The following is a 16,258-nucleotide window of genomic DNA, read 5'->3' on the forward strand; positions in this document are numbered from 1 at the left end:
ATTGTTATGGGAAACCTCTACAAAGCCGCTACTGCTAAATTATGCTAATGCCCGCAGGAGACTTCTGAAGGAGCAACACTCCTCCTGCCGGCACCACAGATATGTGGGATGGGGAGTCCAAAGACTCACCATTGCGGAGGGCCACAGGTGTTGCCCTTCTGCATAAACCTAGGCTACCTCAGAATTGGAGCCGGATCTGCTCATCCAGGGCCAGGAAATCTGCGTCGGTAGATGCAGACCTAGGCCTAGCCACACATACAAAATGGGGGCAGGTTGCCTCTCCTGAAATGGTGGCTGTTGGGCACTACGAGCAAGATCACAGACTACGATCTGCACATGCTCAGATCAGAAAACATTGCAATACAGTGACAGTCTGAATCAGGCCCATATATAGCCAAGATGTAGCATTTTTTTTTAATATATGTAACATTTCTTGCTCGATCTTAAAACAAATACGACTGAATTAGAAGTTGTGTGGGTTTAAAAAAAAAGAAATCAAGAATAACAATGGACATTTCTATCACTCATTGTTTTATTTATATTTCAGCTGCTAAAGGGCACATTACAGCAACAACGTCAATTGCTAATATTTTTTTTTTTTTTTTTTTAGTTTGTTTTCCATTTCTTAAAAACGAGATTGGTCCTAAAAATATAGAAAGGAATAAATTTAAATTCACAGAAAAAACTGTACATTTATCAAAAGTCACTATAACACAGTTTGGTTACATATATATAAAAAATAATATAAGAGAATGTGAGAGCTTGTGGGGATTCTTCTAGTGTGGGCCAAAGCATCTTTGAGCTGCCGTACTAACGTAGAAGCGGAAAGTGGTCACAAAGATGCTCAGGGCACAGACAGAAAACCTGCACTCGTACTCTCATTCAGTGTAGCAAAGACTAAACCTGTGTTTTTCCTGTCCTGTTTTATGTGGTTGAGGATATTTCTGCAATATATCTGCTACCAGTTTGATACGAATATATTTCATGGAAGTGGCTTACTGTATGTTTTTAATTTAAATAAACAGAGTTTTTTTTAAATAAGTCCGTATTATGCTAAGAAAATTGTAACACACGGAACTGAAATGTTGAGGCCTCCAAGTTATTTACAAATGGGTGATTGTATCTTAGCGCCAAATGGACACTAACAGAACAAAGTGAGTTGGTGGGATGTCAAAGAACCGGAATAAAGTTTTGTTTTTTAAACAAGAATTTGGTGGTTGATTGTTGGGCTTTACACACTGTTGAAAAAAAAAAAAAAATTAGTTGTTGTCACGAATGCTTATTATGGAATAACGCAAGCTACATTTGCCATGCAGGATGTGGCCAACTGTCGTAGTGTACCAGTCACTTTACAACAGTGGAGGCATAAATCAATATTAAGATGATTGTAGCCAATCACTTCTCTGGGGACTAGTGACATCATTGAGGCACAAAGTGATGATGTCACTAATTCCTAGTCAATTCATATGAATAGTGCTGTTTATAAGTAAGTGGTTCAAAAAAAGGTCACACTCCCAGATTATGGAATGCCAGCTTTGTCCTTCGTTATGGTCATATGTGGTAAGGCAGGTGGGCATGGAATAAGTGTAAGCCCAATGCATAGTGTCTCAGAAAAGAGAAGACAGACCTTAGAGGCTCAATGCAGAAGTTTATATTTTCGGATAAAGGTTATTCTACAAGAAACTATGCAAATGACCGGTAACATTAAATCCAAGAATCAGTGACTATTTACAATGTGAACTTCCAAAGGGTTAAAATTGCCGGTTTGGAGATCAGAGCTGTATGTTATCCCAGCTAATTGCATTTGTGCATAAAATACACAACGAAAACTTATCAGAACTATAGCCCATAAAGGAAGCTTACCCATCCCTAAAATTGTTATTTGAGCAATTATGTCCACTCAACCAGTCTTGCATTCATTATAGAATTGTCAAAGAAAACAGACATAAGCAAGAGGTTCCAACAATACGTAAAGCAATCCAGTCACCAGGCCCTCCAGCGCTGTACATGGGCACTATGCAATAAAACTACGCTTCCCTGAATGCCCATTCACCTGGAAGACAACCTTTTACTCAGTGTGCATCCTGGGGACATATACAAGCCAGCTCGGGAATAAGCACTCTAATCTGACACCCTATTTAGCTTCAAAGATGAGACTGCGCTATGCTCGTGCCTGGGGGCATAACCCGTAGTATAGAAAATGCTCCTCCCCCTCTCTCTAAGGAACCGCCCCTTTGTGTTCCTTGATTTCGTATACTACATAGTGCACAAAGAATTACGCAGCAAAACTATTATGCTCAGGAACCTGGTGACAAATATACTTTAACAAATGATACAGTGCTGTTATTAAATAAATATCTATGCATCTTATAAACTCAATTTAAAGCCTGTTCTCTACGGAATACCAAAATAAAAACAAATCATCCAGAATACAAAAATATATATTTTTTCACTGCAGTGCCAGAATGCTTTTATAGTACGTCAGTCCTTGCCCAGTTCTGTCATTTATGTATTTCATCAAATTGCCTGTAATGGAGAACATTTCTATTCATTTCCAGGTCTAGTATAATAAAAATTCAGTGGAAAGTCCTTGGGTTTAATGTTGTCTAATATTTAAGCACACGGTGACATTAATTCCTTGGGCTGAGTGCATAGGATACTGTGGTTTATTGCTTCACAATGCAACAAGCTTGCTGCAAATCTAGTATTGCTGTATATAAGAGCTGCACCATCCCACTGTGGTTACTGTCACATGAGTAGGAATCTGCTTTATTACTGCTCTTAAGACACAAGGCAGGGAGATAAAATGTCTCCGTATAGTAACTGGTATGGTCACTGAATTATCACACTGGAATGGATGAAACATTTTTGTAAAGGGCATTTCGGTCATGTTCAGTAAGGATTGCCCTTCTAAAGTGCAAATACATCAGCAGAGTCTGAAGACCGAGTTGAAACTACAGCTGCAACATGTGACTGTTACTATAGAGAGGATTATTTTGTAGGCAGAACGAAGCACAGGAGAGAAGTGGAATGTGCTGGCACTGCTTCTGTATAATGGAGATACAACATATGGAGAATCTTAGACTAGAACACAGGTTTATGTAAGTGAAAATGGGCTCCCAAAGCAAATTCAGTTATTGGGACTAAATAATATAAAACACAAGTTCTCTTCTGTTTTACACTTAATGCTGTTCCCACTTCCACATTTACTATATAGTATGGATACACATGCATGATCAACACGTCACTTGCATGGGGGACTGAATTAGCTGTAAGGATCAATGATCCCAACAGTAGCCAAAGATAATAAACATAGACCACACCAAAAACAAACAGTAAAGTCTGTATATTCCTCAATTCTACATATTAGCTCTGTGATTCCTGTAAAACTAAACCTCCCAGTAGCGCATGAACAGGCTACTGACAGATGGGTCATTTGTAACATCAGGAACCATTTCACAGCCAAAGGGTGAAGTAATAGAGAATGCGAGGAACCCTCCCAATAGAACTAAATGCTGGAGACCCTTAGCAGGAATAAGTCAATTGTCATCGCACCTGCTCATGGTACAGTCATTACAGGAGGTTGGTTCTCTGAAGTCTTCAAAAATACACCTTTCAACAAACAATGAGAAGATATTAAATACCACAAGCAAATGGCCTGTACAGCAGATAAATAAATATTACAATGTACAGAAAAAAAGGGAAGATGCCACCTCAATTCTCCATGACTTGTCCAACAGCCAAGTGATAAAGGAATAATTGGTAGCAAACATCCTCTGGGAACCCTGTAGTGCTTAAGGCCTATAAAGACCAGAGATACAATACTAGAATTTAGATGGTACCTTTTGGGAGGGGAAAATGTAAAGGCAAAAGAAGCCATTGGCATGGGAGGAGGTAGTGCCTAAGGAAGGAAGGGGATATAAACAATGGCTTACACAACAAATAATGATAACCAATGAAGGAAGTCCAGCCCAGAGCACAAAGGAATATTAGTGCCCAGATTACTGGCCGTATGACACAATATATATTACAAGGTATGCTATGTACCGGATACCTCATCTATGGTCCTAACAAAATGCACAAACTCTCTATTGCTATTACACGTCCCACTGTCCAATTTATCAACTTAAGTTATAACAACAGGAACGGAGTGAGCGAATGTTATCATTATGTAACGTGATGTCTTGTAGTACAAATAACTAGAATGCATATTATTCAGTAACTTTGTGCCCAGTTTGTGTGTATGGATTCATTTACGTATACTTGTTAGTATATGCATTTCATACATTATGCTCATAACATACATATAGGAACATATGGAAATGTGCCAGTGAAAGACGTTTGTATACAGATGGACACTCAGTAGGCATGTCTGTATGAGAGGCATTCCTATAGTCGCTGCATTCAGTGTGCAGTGTATGGTGAGTGCAGTGTCGCACAGCCCGGCCACTTACAGATACAGTAGAACTTTTAGAGTCCCTTTGTGACATTATCATCAGACTCTACAGAGACATTGTACTAGGAGAATGTAAGGGATCCAGACCCACTGGGGAAATGGGGAAGGAAGGGGGGTCCTGGATGACCATAAATTAACTTCTTTGTTGCCATAATTTTCCCTCAGACTGGAGTGCAGCACATTGAAAGATGAAGTGACAACAAGAGAGATGAACCCGTTTTCAGTGATGCAGAGATAATGTTCATTTAGGAAACGATAAAGTCCAGTCTCAAAGTGTATTGTTTTGACGCTCTTGATTAAACTCCTCCCAACGGCTTTCGTAGAACTTCTTCAGAACCAAGCCAGCCTTCCCTACCACAGAGTCATCCTCATTAAACAACTGGCAATTACTGAACACAAGCTCGGCATCTTCTGCAAATTCTTCACAACTGGAATATCTACAAGGACAAGGAGGGAGATATATTTGGTTATATATGTGCTGGCTTAAGCGTTCTATCAGATTTATTAATTATTCTCCTATATACAGATGTGTCCTTGCTCATCTACAGTAGCCTCAATACGCCATGCAGCACGATTTGTCTGGCATGAGTAAGCCGCCAGGTCCTGTGCAAATCTGCTAGTGTTGGGCGTCATTTTTTAGCCTTAGTTTTCCTATTTGTGCTATCCATACTTGTCTACTCTCCCGGAATGGCTGGGAGGCTCCAGAAAATCGGGTGGCGCTACCGGCCGCACGGAAAAGAAGCCAAGTCTCCCGATGCCGGCTCCTACCCTGGCCGCGGCAAAGGCCCACTTGGGAAGTGGGAGGTACAGGCCGTTGATGACGCGATTCATGGTGAATCACGCTGTACAATGCTGTTGATCTAGCGGAGGGCGGACCCCAGATGACGGAATTGGATCACTACGCCCCAGCACTGCCCACTTCAACTGCTCCATGCTCTCCGCAGTGCCAACCTGGCTGCCCCTAAAGGTCGGCAAGTATGGTGCTATCTTTTATGGAAGCAGTGCTAGGAACTGGATGTTGGTGGTCGTGGAAAAGGGAGATATAGAAGTATTCACCATAGGTTAAGATTCTCATTTCAATGTACTCTTGCTAGGGAGAGTATAAAGGGACTAAAACATGTGACATATCTTAAACCTATTATCAGGCTTCGTCCATGTTCCTGTTAACAGGTCCTCCAACTGAGACTAGGAAGGGAAGTAAGTCACGTTTTTTCTTTCTCCGAAACCACAAACTGGAGAATTTCTGATTCCCTGTCCTGAATATTAAAAGGTGTGATTCAATTATTTTTTGGGCACAATAATTAATGGGCACCGCAGTAATCATGCCCGATCGGAACACCCATTAAGATTGTGCACTCAGAAAACAATTGAATTCCCCCATTAGTGTCTGTGGATGGAGCAGACAGTAAATCCTCTACTCCTTACTTCCTGTTTGAGTTCTCATCAGGGCACTGGGAAATTTCAGGTCAGAGCCTTCAACACTTCGCCTTCCTCTGGGGAGGAAAACTCAGGAGTCCGTTACTTCCATAGCCGGAAGAACTGTTGAACACAACCCCCCACCCACATCTTTGGGACCAAGGTGTCTTCCTGTTCCATTAATTACCTACATTGGAAATTGACTGAAATATTTTCATGATAATGGCTCTGGTCAGTTTTTCAAGATCATGAATGTACTTTGCGATGAAATCAAACTTAAATTCCAGAAAACTATGACTTTTAGGCAGATTTTATAAATGAAAAAACTGTAACATCTACTAAACCTCAATCTGTTATTAACTACGTATTTGCAGCAAGACGTCTTCTTTTCTAAAACCCACTTCTACAACCCACTTCATAGAAACTTACTTTCCATTTAGCAACTTATTCCGCATGGTAGAAAAATCCATAGGGTTCCTGATGATTTTCCTGTAGCCAGGCACAATCCGTGGGTTCACGGGCTCTAGAAAAGGCCATGCGTCATCATGTGACTCCATCTCCATCAAGATGATTCTGGAACACAGGGAAAACTTTGGAGGCTTTTCTGAATTCTAATAGACCTTCACAACATTAAAAGGTATAAAACCTTCCTATAACTTCAATGTAGAACAGTTTTAGTAAAGTATTACAAAATAAATGGTTTAGGCAAACAAATTGTACACTTTGGATTATTTTTATTAATGCTAATAGGTAGGCACATTTCCTACATCGGTCCCTGGAGTTATCCAGGTGGAATGAGAGGGCACATACACGGTAAGGAGATAAATCATTACCATGCAGCACACTGTGCCACTTTCTCCCCTGTGCAGCAACGTCTCTGCTACATCTAGGAGCAGTGATAGCCATTACATATGCTAAGCACTAATGTACATACAAGCCTTTCCTACCCAGGAGTACACCAAAAGAAAAATGGCAGACCTTCTGTTAATATCGTCTTATCAATCCACATTTGCTCTTTTGAAACATCTAAGTAAACCCTACATTTGTGTTTTCTCATGAACCATCCGGGGCGGTGGGCAATACTGAATCACAAAGAATTAAATGTAATCTGCTGATAACTTACTCGCAGAACGTTAAGTCAGGGCACTGGCTCCTGGTGGTGATTCGTCGCCGCTTTGCAAGCGATATTTCTGCCAGAGATTGCTGACACACGGGCGTCGGTTCTTTCCGCCGTGACTGTTTTAAGGGACTGTCATCCTGATATCGCTGTACACTCTTCTTGGCTCGTCTTGAGGAGCCACTGGGTCTTAGATACTCGCTCTCTCCTTGCTGAAAAGAACATTTATCGCATAAGCTCTAACGTACAACCAGAACAGTAAGGGAGTAAAACAGTGTAATACACTATTTAATCCATAAACATAGAAACAGTCAGAGGAAAGTGGTCCCAGAAGCCATATAACAACAACGCAATAGGGGACCATTTAGGAAGACCGGTTTACATGTAACGGAGTAGGAAAGGTGGCTTTGCACATGGCTACTACAAGTTTGCTTTCATTTTCTAAACTGCACTAAAAAAATAACAATTGAATTAGTTGCTAAGGGAAAAGTCTCCTTTGGTACAAGTTACATGTAGAACGTCACTGTCAGGACCAAACGTTTTGGGAACAGGCAACAGATGGATGGACACTTTTTTTTCTAGCATGAAGCTTGAAGCTTTGTATGAGAGATGAGGCCCCGTCTCTCCTGTTTTCATCATTTCCGGTCTGTTAAATGCTATAGGATTTGCTCTGCAATTTAACCATTTGTGAGACTATGCAAAACGTTGTAATCGTCCCCATCTTCTCCTCCAACCTTTTCTGTTCCCCCATAAACTTGTTTTATTCAATTACAATGAATATTGAAAATAAAGTAATGTTGTTTGTGCCAGGAATTAAATCTTTTATTGTACGGTAAATGAAGGTATTTAGTTTATGAAACAGACTAAGGTGATCCTGCAAAGCAAAAATACCAGATTGATCCGGGAAAAATCAAATACTCAAACCCAATCTCTTCTACATCCCACTTACCAGAGACACACAACTGGGGCAAAACCAGTCCCCTTCTGGAATCTCTGTCATGCGAGGTCGATGGCAGTAAGTGTGGCAACCACGATCACAACTATCACAAAGCAGCAAGTGCTCGTCATTGTCACCTTTTCGACAATATATGCAAGTCTGGAACATTAAGGGCCCAATTAATGAAAAAATATACTGCACATTTTATATATAGCGCTTGTGTAGGTCACCGATACTGCGAGCACATACCACTTTATTAACGGAGCGCTCCCAGGCGAAGGACCGCTCCAGTTGTTGCAGACAGAGAGACAACTGAGCAGAACTTCGGCATTTCTCCACCGTTTGGTGCCACAGACGTAGACGAGGTGTAATGCTGTACTGTCTGTCACAAGGAAAGGACGATACTCAGATCAGCAATGATTTATGCCATAGACGATACATAAAATAAAACCGATACAAAAATCAAAGGCTAAGGCCTCTGTGTTGTGCACTTACATCTCAGTGGTGCACAATGTCTCTGGGTCAGTGGTCACAATCTTCTCATGCTGCACCTCACTCAGTGTCCAGAGTGGCTCTTTCAGGTATCTCCTCTCTACATTCTGCTCCAGGTCCAGAAGCCGCAGCACAGCTATGTCCAATGGATTACCCGGCTCTCTGTGTGGTTGTCCCTCCTCTTTTTTCAATTTCGCAAAAATATCATCTGCTGCATCCAGCTTGTGCTCAAAATACTTTAAGTCACTTCGAACAGAGTCTAAACTAGGAGGGGTCCAGCCCTGTAGAATATGCAAAACACAATGATAAGTCTCCAAAGTCAGAGCAGTGAAAGGTGCAGGTGCGAATGCCAGCAGGTGGGGGCATGGAAAGACTGGCAATTCCAATCAGCATCTGACTGAGTCATATTAGAGTCAGTCGGTAAGGAGGGCAAATACAGCTCAGGTTTGACCACACACTTGCTACAATAAAAGACACTTGGTCCTTTCATATATTCTAAATACAATACAAGTAACACGTCATAATCCTCAGTAAGCAGACAAGTTCAGCCATTAAGATAGTACTTTACCTGTACAATTTAAAATCAATTAATAGGCTTTAATATTTTTCACAATAATGTTAATTACTTTCATAGTTACGGTTACATACATGCTCTAAATCTAAATGAGAACTGACATAAAGGGCAGCCATTTAAAGGTCTATCTCAAAATAAATAATTAACCCTCAGAATATATAAAAGGTTACTCTATTACAAGCTAAAAAGACCTTAAATCACATAGTTGTACAGTTCCAGATTTTTTCAGGTTTCACCCGGTCTGTTTTTTAGGTTAAGCATAAACTCCTCCTACAACTGTAGCTAATAGTGGCCAGGCTCCGGATACACTTGAGATTACGGCGGATGGGATGCCGGTGCCAGAATCCTGACACCAACATCCCAACAATAAGTACTGGGGATTAGGGGGAGGGTTAGAATTAGGGTTAGTCACTAGGGAGAGTGTTATAGTTAGGATGCGGGGGCAGGGGGAGGGTTAGGGTTACGATTAGGCTGCTGGGAGGGAAGGTTGGGATACCTATCGACACAGGTCGGTATCCTAACCCTGTTGGGATTCTGACCGCCGGCATCCTGTACCCAACCCCAATGCTCTTATCTTTGCAGATCAACTGGAGCTAGCAATGATTCTGCCCCCAATTAGACTGTGCTAGAATAAAGGAGAGTTATGGTAAAACTTACCTTCATTAACTCTCTTTCTTCGAAGTTCATAGGGTCCACAGGGAGACCCGGAGGACCGGACACCAACAACAAAGCTCTTCAATCCCAGGATGCTCCGTTCCTTCCCCCTATACCCTGCCCACAGCCTGAGGACACTTCAGTTTTGTTAACAAGCCCAAGGCAGGAGCAGGACAGGAGAGAAGGAAGACTGGTACACTGAGGAATCACACTCTCAAGTAGAGAAGGAAACAAGTGACCAAGAGAAGCCCATAGAAGCCAGGTGCGTCAGGGCGGGTGCCCTGTGGACCCTACGGACTTTGAAGAAAGAGTTAATGAAGGTAAGTTTTACCATAACTCTTCTTTTCTTCTTCAGGGTCCATAGGGCTCCACAGGGAGACATTGGGGATGTCCCAAAGCAGTTGTTGAAGAGCGGGAACGCTCTCAAGCTGATAGGAGAACCCTACACCCGAAGGAAGCATGCCGAGAGGCAAATGTATCAAAGGCATAAAACCTAAGAAAGGTGCAAACAGAAGACCAGGTGGCCACCTGGCATAGCTGTTCAGCTGAGGCACCACGCCGGGCTGCCCACTAGGGACCCACAGAGCGAGAAGAATAAGCAGAGACTGTAGTCGGCACAGGAAAGCCAGTCTGTGTGTAAGCCTGTGAGATAGTCATGCGAATCCATCTGGCCAGAGTCTCTTTGTTAGCTGGCCATCCCTTCTTATGGAATCCATATAGGACAAAGAGGGAGTCAGATTTCCTGATGAAAGTAGTACGGTCCACGTAGATCTTCAGAGCACGGACCATATCCAAAGAGGCCTCACCTGCCAAGAGGTCTGGTGAATTAATATTAAAAGGGGGGAGCAACATGAAAGTGCCCCTAAATTCGATACCCTACGGGCAGACGCTAAAGCCAGAAGAAACAGTGTCTTTGCAGTGAGCACTTGACATCTACTGATTCCAGGGTTCGAATAGAGGTTCCTGAAGTGCTTTGAGCACCATCGACAAATCCATTGGAGCCACAGGAGGGACAAAGGGAGGTTGTATACGTAGAACACCTTGCATGAAGGTGTGAACATCCGGTATAGGAGCAATTCTGCGCTGAAACCAGATAGACAAAGCAGAGACCTGCGCTTTGAGAGATGCTAGGCGGAGGCCTAGGTCTAGTCCAGGCTGATGAAAGGCAAGAATTCGAGGAACTTTAAAGACTTGAGGGTCATAGTTTCTTGGATAACACAATTGGAAATGTGTATGCCATATTCTGTGGCAAATCCTGGCCGAAGCCGGTTTACGTGCTCTGAGCATGGTCTGGACCACAGAGCTGGAAAAACCCTTAGTCGTTAGAAGGTACGTCTCAAGAGCCATGTTGTTAAAGACAGACGGGCCAGGTTCGGATGTAGACATGGATCCTGAGACAACAGGTCTATTCGTGGAGGAAGCTGAAGAAGAACGTCTTTGGAGAGTCTTTGAAGACCTGTGTACCAATGACGCTTGGACCAAACCGGAGCTATTAACAGGACTGTGCCCCCCCTCCTGTCTGAACGTCCGAAGCACTCGAGGAAGCAGGGATATTGGAGGGGAGAGATATGCCAACTGGAAGTTCCATTTTACCGATACGGTGTCTATGAAGGTCGCGTCGGGGTCCTCTGTTCTGGATCCATAAACTGGAAGATTGTGGTTGTGCCTTGAGGCAATGAGATCTACTTCTGAAAAACCCCATTTGTCCACCAGAAGCTGAAAGACTTCTGGATATAGAGACCATTCTCCTGCGTGCACGTCATGACGGCTGAAGAAATCCGCCACAAGAAAGCCACCAGGCTAAGGACAGGCGAACCTCTGGGGGGAGGCTGATCATCTGGGATCTGAGCAGATGGGGTAGCCCGTTCCACCTGGAGAGGATCAAGTGTTGTAGTGGTTTGGAGTGAAACTGGGCGAATTCTACCATGTCAAAGGTGGACACCATTGATCCCTAGGCCTGCATTGCAGAGTGAATCGGCACTCTGCGATTGTGAAGCAGCCTGCGTAGTCTGTGCTGCAGTGCTGAAATCTTATCTGATGTTAGGAAGATTCTCTGAACTCGAGAGTACAGGAGGGCTCCCAAATGTACCATCCTTTGAGAGGATGTCAGGGAAGACTTTTTCCAGTTGATCAGCCAACCATGCATTTGTAGGAATTACCTGCAGATGGCGGTGAAGAGTCTCTGGGGAGCTGGCCAACAGCAAGAGATCCTCCAGGTACAGGGGCAGTCTGATCCCTTGACGATGAAGATAGGCCGCCATAACTGCCATGATCTTGGTCAAGACCCAAGGGGCCATTGAAAGGCCAAATGGCAGAGCCTGCAATTGGTAATGTTGCTGCAGTGTAGCAAACGAGAGATATTGTTGATGAGAAGGTGCTATAGGCACATGTAGGTAAGCGTACTGAATGTCTAGGGATACCATAAAATCTCCAGGCTCCATAGCTAGGATAATAACCTGGGCACCCTGATAAACTTGTTCAAAGAGGTTGAGGATAGGCCACTGAGACCCATTGGGTTTCTGAACTAAGAAAAGGGTAGAATAATAGCCCTTGCCCTGTTGTGAGGAGGGGACCTGAATTATTACTCCTGAATTCAGTAAGGACTGAATGGTTTTTTGGAGCAGCAGGGCCCTGATTGAGTCTGATGGAGGTCCTGTGCAAAAAAACTGATGGGGGGGGGGGGTCGCCTCAGGAAGGAGATGGCGTATCCGTGGGAGACCACTTCTCTTATCCAGGCATCTGACGTGGTTTGATGCCAAACTTAGGTGAATTGAAGAAGTCGGCCTCCCACCCTGGGAGCCCCCAGGGAGAGGACCGCCCCGCCTGGCTGCAGGCTTGTTCTTAGACTTGGCAGGTGGACATCTAGTAGCCCAGGCTTGTATGGCCCTAAGCTTGGAGGCCTTGGCTGAGGTCTGTTGCCACGGAAAGGACTGACCCTTGGCTTTGCCTTGAGAGCGAAAGGACCAAAAGGATGACGTCCGCGGCTTTGTATTATATGCAGAGGGCAGGAACGCCGTCTTGTTAGCCGCCAAAGTAGTCACAATTTTATCTAATTCTGGATCAAATAGAACGTCTCCTGCATATGGCAGGGACTCTAGAGCCCGTTTTGATTCTGAATCTGCTTTCCGGGAACGTAGCCAAATGATACGTCGGGCCACTACCAAAGTGGCAGATATCCTGGAGGCCAGGAGAGCCCTATCCATAGCTGCATCACCAAGTCATCAAGTAGGAGGCTGCATCTCTAATGTGAGATATGTAGGACAGCTGTTCACTCAAAAAAATCAGGGAAAAGTCTCTTCTAGGGCCTATGCCTAACTCTCAATGGCTTTTTCCACCCAGGTCGTAGCCCTAGCAGGATGAGTAATAGCTCCTATAAGAGAGTAAATAGATTTAGGACAAGCTTCTATATGTTTATCTGTAGTCTCATTCAAGGAGGTTGCAGTATGAATCGGTAACGTGGGATTTTTAACCAGACGTGTTACATGAGAATCCACTGTTAGGGGAACTTCCCATTTAGTGCAATCAGTAGCTGGAAGCGGGTAAAAGGAACTTAACAGTTTTGGAATTTGAAACTTTTTACCGGGCATATTCCAAGCTTAACTCATGTGATCAGATAGCTGGTCAGAGTGAGGGAACTCTGGTAAAACAACCTTTTGTTGCTTAAAAAGTGCATGTTTTTTTCATAGGAGCGGGTTCATCCTCTTCTATATGTAGAGTAGTTTTAACAGCTCTCACAAGAGCAGGTATATTTAGTTTAGAGGGTGAGAGAGATCTGAGTCTTCTGCCTCCCCAGATGATATATCAGAATCAGAGAACTATGTGGATTGGGAAGATGATATAGTACATTTAGTAGGCAAAAGTTTATCTTTTTGCAGCATTTTCTGAAAAACCGTAGAGGTTTTAGCCAAACTCTATACTGAGGTAGACAGTACGTCTATCCATGGGGGAGGCAAAGGATTTGCAGGGAGTACCTGCTGCAGCCATCGCATAAGGGGAGCTACTACAAGGACCACTGCTTGGTCCTCAAGTTTTGCCAGCATTTGTGGAGAGGCAACCCAGGGTGAGGGAGAGACACCGGGGTTGATGGGCCTGGAGCTGTGTAACAATTAATACAGAGACCATCCTGAATGAGGTCCTCTGTGGCTGAGCCTGCAGTGCAGGATTACAAGACACCAGGAGTAGGAGGAGCAGCATCAGGCTGCTTGTTATTCTTTCCCCTGCCAGCCATAGCCACAAGAATAATAGAATACACAGTATGTTACAGTGTAATGAACACCTTGCTGTATGTGTAATATGGCACAATGTAGTGTGCAACCACGCTATATATGGCACAGTGTAGTGTGCAACCACGCTATATATGGCACAGTGTAGTGTGTAACCGCGGTATATAGTATGTAATAGTCCTTACAGTTACATAGCAGATGTGAGGTACAAGGAACCCCCAATACCTTAGTATGTCAGGATATAGTAGAAAAAATAAGGGAGTTTTATAACTGAGTATAGAAAGTAGAGATTAGCGCTAGCACAAGTCACATACAAACGCAGAAAAAAAAACATTACATGTCTGCAATGGGCACTAAAATCGACTACACAAACCACAGTGGCTGGTAGGATATAGAGCTGTATAACATGGCCCGTGGGAGAGGTATACAGGGAAACTGGACCCAGCATTTCCCGGAGACCTGCTTGCCTAAAATGGCTGACGCTCGTCCCCGAGGGGCCAGAGGGTGAGGGAGGAGCAGTTCAGGGAACACCAAGACCACAGTAGAAAGGCGCCCTGAGCAGGGGGAGGGGCTGCAGGGAGAGCGCCGGTGGTCTAGTGGAGTAGAGGACAAGGCCAGTGTCCACAGCAGCGCCTCTGGTCTGTCACCGGAGGCAAGACTGCACTAAGATGCGTGTCCCCGCAAACGGGGTTCCACCTTACCTGTCCCCTGGATTCCGGGCTGCAGTCTGGGGTCCGGGGATCCTGCTAGCTAGTCCTCCTCGGAGCCCCGCTGGGAGTACCTAGCACAGGCTTGGTGCCATGGCGCCGCGGAGGGGTGATGGGACGGCAGCACAGACGTCCGGAGGACAGTCTTGTGCTGCTTGCCTGTTTGTAAAAAAAATAAAAAGTAAATAAAAGCATATAAGTAAAGCTTGGGCTGCTTAATACAGCACACTATTATAATGGTGGTTCAGCTCCTGTCGGACTCCAACGAAACTGAACTGCCCTCAGGCTGTGGGTGGGGTATAGGGGGATGGACCAGAGAATTCTGGGATTGAAAAGCTTTACGGTTGGTGTCCAGTCCTCCAGGTCCCACCTACACCCCAATGTTTCCCTGTGGAGCCCTATGGACCCTGAAGAAGAAAACTTTGTTTGGTCAAACATAAAATAGAGCCAACACTGATTTATGGATGCTTTGTAGTAAAAGTACAATATATGAGGAAATTGGCATCGTCAGCTGTGACTAACCCTTATCTGCAGGTCTGATACCATAACTCTCTGCTCCAGGTCTTCCACCCACTGCAGGACAGATAGATCTACTTGGAATGTCCACTGCTCAACGGACCAATTGTCCAGTGCCTCCTGGCTCACAGAGTGACCTTCTGTGGTTTTCAACTCAAAGAGAACATCTGTAAATGGGATAGCAAATGAAAGGCCAATCACTTCTACATTTATACACTGTACGAATGATTTCAGGACACTTTCTAGCCTCTGAATTTATCAACATTACTCCTGAAAAACCTTACTGCTAGCCGTCCGGGCGCACATTTCCTTCAGGTGTCCAAGATGCTTTGTGAGATGCTTGTGCAAAGATTTTTCACGAATGCCTCGTGGGTGTAAAGACTTTAGTAATGATTCCAGCATGACTGGGTCCTTTATCCACCACCATGTATTTTTCATGTCTATACATCAAGGAAACAGATGCAAATAAGTGTTAGTGGGAAATTTACATGATGAGCCATTGAAAAAAGGAACTCCGAATTAAGAATTACAAAACAAAAACTTTTTTTTTTTTTTATTTAATGAAGAAATTAGTTTTTACTGTGCCTTATTCTCAAATAAGTACCTGCCTCATCTGGGTAAAGCAGGGCATCCACTGTACAATTTTCTGTCAGATATCTGTCCAATCTGGCTTGTGTATTAGTGGATGCCCAGCTTAAGTCTTAAAACTCTATCAACAATGTAGGTGCCCAACTTAAGCTGGGTACACACATAGAGACTTTCTGTCCAACCATCCAACTTGTTGATTGGTTGGAATGAAAATCTGGTAACGTATGGGAGTAACTGATGATCAGCATTTTGCTCGTAAATGCCAGAAAACAGATGAAAATGGTCGGTCAGACAAGTTTGTTAAATGTTTGATCTAAACAATTTGTTCAAACAACAGTTTTTGTCCATTTTCTGGCGTTTGGGAGCAAATTGCTGATTGTCATTTACTTTCATACATTACCAGATTTTCATTCCAACCAATCAACTAGTTGGCTGGTTGGACAGATAATCTTTACGTGTGTACCCAGTTTAAGGCTTGAAGGGGGAATATGACTCAATGAACATGTACTTTTATATTAACAGAATTAGGGGCCTATTTATCAAGTGTTTTTTTTTTTTTTTAAATAAAACTATAAAAT

At 43.6% G+C, this 16,258-nt stretch overlaps 1 protein-coding gene across 3 annotated transcripts in view; it reads right to left on the reverse strand.

Moving 5' to 3' along the window:
• Nucleotides 1–523: 523 nt before the first annotated feature.
• BAZ2A (bromodomain adjacent to zinc finger domain 2A) overlaps nt 524–16,258 on the reverse strand; it is a 145,523-nt gene continuing 129,788 nt past the window's right edge. For 2 of the 3 annotated variants that reach the window (XM_088473112.1, XM_088473114.1), the window contains exons 22-29: nt 15,377–15,532; nt 15,099–15,259; nt 8,422–8,699; nt 8,176–8,308; nt 7,939–8,085; nt 6,996–7,201; nt 6,302–6,445; nt 524–4,893 (exon numbers count right to left, since the gene is read on the reverse strand). In XM_088473112.1, coding sequence (XP_088329238.1) covers nt 4,725–4,893; nt 6,302–6,445; nt 6,996–7,201; nt 7,939–8,085; nt 8,176–8,308; nt 8,422–8,699; nt 15,099–15,259; nt 15,377–15,532 — 1,394 coding nt within the window. In that variant the 3' untranslated portion in view covers nt 524–4,724. The remainder of the gene's footprint in view (nt 4,894–6,301; nt 6,446–6,995; nt 7,202–7,938; nt 8,086–8,175; nt 8,309–8,421; nt 8,700–15,098; nt 15,260–15,376; nt 15,533–16,258) is intronic. The other variant, XM_088473113.1, reaches the window with a different exon arrangement.

The sequence above is a fragment of the Taudactylus pleione genome, unplaced genomic scaffold, assembly GCF_031769625.1.
Source record: "Taudactylus pleione unplaced genomic scaffold, aTauple2 ptg000130l, whole genome shotgun sequence".
In the NCBI taxonomy this organism is placed as follows: Eukaryota; Metazoa; Chordata; class Amphibia; order Anura; family Myobatrachidae; genus Taudactylus; species Taudactylus pleione.